Source organism: Physella acuta, unplaced genomic scaffold (assembly GCF_028476545.2).
Source record: "Physella acuta isolate Inbredline_101_S28 unplaced genomic scaffold, ASM2847654v3 ptg000773l, whole genome shotgun sequence".
NCBI lineage: Eukaryota > Metazoa > Mollusca > Gastropoda > Physidae > Physella > Physella acuta.
This window is the reverse complement of record NW_026732291.1, coordinates 183,509-186,788: the sequence shown is the minus strand read 5'-3', so window position 1 is coordinate 186,788 and position 3,280 is coordinate 183,509. Positions and strand designations below refer to the sequence as shown.

The 3,280-nt window shown below is 39.8% G+C and overlaps 1 protein-coding gene across 4 annotated transcripts; it reads right to left on the bottom strand.

Moving 5' to 3' along the window:
• Positions 1–291: 291 nt before the first annotated feature.
• On the bottom strand, positions 292–2,675 carry LOC131950583 (uncharacterized). Of its 4 annotated transcripts, none has more exons than XM_059312803.1 (3): positions 2,565–2,675; positions 2,078–2,133; positions 292–1,313 (listed from the first exon to the last, which is right to left on the bottom strand). In XM_059312803.1, exons 2-3 carry the CDS (start codon positions 2,112–2,114, stop codon positions 502–504), a joined length of 849 nt encoding a protein of 282 aa, XP_059168786.1. In that variant the 5' UTR covers positions 2,115–2,133; positions 2,565–2,675; the 3' UTR covers positions 292–501. The 4 variants fall into 4 exon arrangements, with proteins under 4 accessions (XP_059168786.1, XP_059168784.1, XP_059168785.1 ...); XM_059312801.1 differs by having other exon boundaries at positions 2,528–2,672; XM_059312802.1 differs by having other exon boundaries at positions 2,521–2,668.
• Positions 2,676–3,280: the final 605 nt, after the last annotated feature.

Sequence of the window (3,280 nt, the reverse complement as noted above, 5' to 3'; positions counted from 1 at the left end):
CAGTTGTTTAGGGGATCAGTCGTTTAGGGGATCAGTTGTTTAGGGGATCAGCTGTTTAGGGGATCAGTTGTTTAGGGGATCAGTTGTTTAGGGGATCAGTTGTTTAGGGGATCAGTTGTTTAGGGGATCAGCTGTTTAGGGGATCAGTTGTTTAGGGGATCAGTTGTTTAGGGGATTAACTGGATCAAGCCGTATTGTAATAAACTGTAAAATGAAAATTTGATTAGCGGTAATAATTAAAATGACGCAAACAAAATAGTTTTCAAGTTTGTTTTGTTTTTTTGTTAATTTTATTAGTTTTATTGATATATGCAAATAACATTTCTAAAAATTAAATAAAAATGTATTATAAAGATTTGAGTACATCCTGTCACAAACAGATTTTATCACACCCTGTCACACCAGCGTGAAAGTTTTTACTTGTGGTACATTTTGCCTGCCAATACTTATTGCGGTAACTCAAGGTCTGAAGACGTTCGCTCCCCCACTACCTGTGGTAACTCAAGGTCTGAAGACGTTGGCTCCCCCAGTACCAGGGCAAACAGACGCCATCCACCTCTTGTACTCACCACGTATATCCTTCACCTCCCACTGCCCCACGGTGACGTGTTTCGGGCACCCGTGGGGGTGGGACACCATAACCGCCAGCCGGTCCTCCTCAGCGAACTCCTTGTACCTGTCACAGACTATCACAAACAGGTCATCGAAGCGTTTATACGCTCTGTCCAGTCTCTTGAGCAGGTCCATATCACAGGTGACGTACCTCAACGCACACCTATCCGACTCACTGTCTGCCCATTCAACGCGCCACTCATCAAGGTTTACCACGGTGCTGTTATTTTCATCAAAGTCCAGAACACACCTAGTTAACTTAGCCTCGCTTTCATCAAACACCACGTGCCTGGCTGTGAGTACAATAATCTCGCCACTTGGTTTTAATTGGTCCTTCCCGACACAATTTTTACAACGACAAGGCCCATACGCAGCTGTGTCAGAATGAATATCTACACCAATCACAAACCCCGTCCCTGTCCTTAACACGTCACTTCCTCTCATATCATAACCAGGATACTGACCACTCAAGCAAGAAACTGCATTTGGTCTCTTCATACTTGTGTAGCTGACTTTCAACATGACCGTAAGATAGGAGAGGCCTAAGACAAGTTTCAACACGTCATCGTCACGGTAACGTAAGGGGAGATGATCCAGTGTAAATCTTGTAATTGGTATCAGGTTGTCATGGCCTGGGTTTACCTTACAGTCAGTGAAGTGCTTGCGTAAGTCTGTGTGGCCTACGTACCTACTTCGATTATCTGTGTAATAAACAAAATAATGTATACAAAAAAAAGGAGTCATTCACATATAACAGAAAGGGGACATTTTGACGTCTAGGTCAATCACTACAAAGTTACAGTCCACCGCCCCTCAAAGTAAAGACAAATCTAGGAACCCGTTTTTCTTTAAACTTTTTCTCCGGGGGGGGGGGGGGGACGACGACGACGACACTTGATACTTTTTCGGGGGATAGCGGTGGACTAAATTTTCCGTGGAGGGGCGGACACTAGTAAAAGCACATAAATTCCATATAAATTCTATTTCGTTGGGGGGGGGGGGGGGCGACGACTGTGACACCCCTCCCACCTCGGACTCCGAGTTGGAGAGATGTTTGAAAGACACTTTGCTAGAAACCATCCCACTTCGTAATGAGGATGTTTATTAAAAAATGGTGGGATTAAATAAATATTACAGAATCCCATCATTTAAAAAAAATGGTGGGATTAAATAAATATTACAGAATCCCATCATTAAAAAAAAAAATCTTGCTACATATTTGTGATTGCAAAACATGTGATTGAATGTACAATCTGTTAGCTGCTATGTCAAATCCAACCTGCTAAAAATATAATCTTGAAAATTCACTGACATTATCGTCAGTGTTACATAACATGGCTCTAGTCTATTACCCCGCCACATATACATATAAGATTTTAATCACTAATTTAAATGTAACTTATATTTAGTATGACACGCGAAATCTAAAAATAACAAATCAGATTATAGTATAGAGTAAACTAACCGTTTTGTGTATTAAGTGTCTCCATGTTTTCCGCCATCTTGTAAACTCTATTCCTCCTGTAAATACGAACATTACCTTTACGATTAATATACTCTATCTTTTTGATGTGCAAAGATTTGTTAACTACAGAGTGTATATAATTTCTGTGTAAATATTCCAACATTAGAGTAAATTAAAAGAAAGACAGCACCACACAAACTTAGTCACTAAACATTTTGTATAATAAAGTACATATTTTTTGCTAATAAAATCAATATTACTACATATATCCCTAATTTTTAATAATTGTTTGAAAAAGTTGATTAGATATATTTTTAATATAAAACATCAGTCAAGCTTTTAATGTTATATATAGGTCTTTTTCGTTATGTTATCATATTTTTTTTAACAGTTAAATCAACGAAATCTAATATAGAACATATTTAAATCAATGCCTCACATACACGTTACCTGTGTATCTGTTGGTACCCTGAGATTACACACCTACCCTACACACTGTGTGTAACCTGTGCTGACTTCACTGCTACCTCATGCTAGAGAGTAATCAACGTCTGTCGTCTGCCAAGCTTTAGTCTGAATCTCCCTAGCAGAAGAATTTATCCGGAAAGTAAGACACTGGTTGTTGGTTTTCTTTTACGTGGTCTCAGGCTACTTCACGCTTGACTAAACACACCCGTTAGGACTGTAAAGAGAGGGCGGGTATAAATAACTGCCCTCTGTATGTTCCGTTAGGGTTTATATAACACTTTATGTTGTGGCTAGATCATGCACAGTATGCGTATGGTTAGTAATGGGAAAACATATGACTAGGGTTATTCATTCAGACATTGTTCTCCAGGGGAGGGGGGTGAAACTGAAACTTCCGAAAGGCGGGGTGCTTGTTGATTCATTGAAGTAATTTATTTCAATTTCATCCGGGGTGGGGGAGGTGGTAACAGTGGCGTACAGAGGGGGGGGGTCGTCGGATATCCACTCCAGGGGGGGGGATCGTCGGATATCCACTCCAGGGGGGGGGGGGTCCAACGAAGATATTTTTCTTTGTAATTTAAACAAAAATTTGAGATGTATTGAGTAATTTTATTAATTAGCCAATCTCATCTATTACAAATTGTAATGCTCAATCTTCTATCCCTCGTTTTGACATTATACTGTCCGAATCCTAAGACTTCTAAAGAAATAACGGGTATCAGTGAAGGGTAGTCC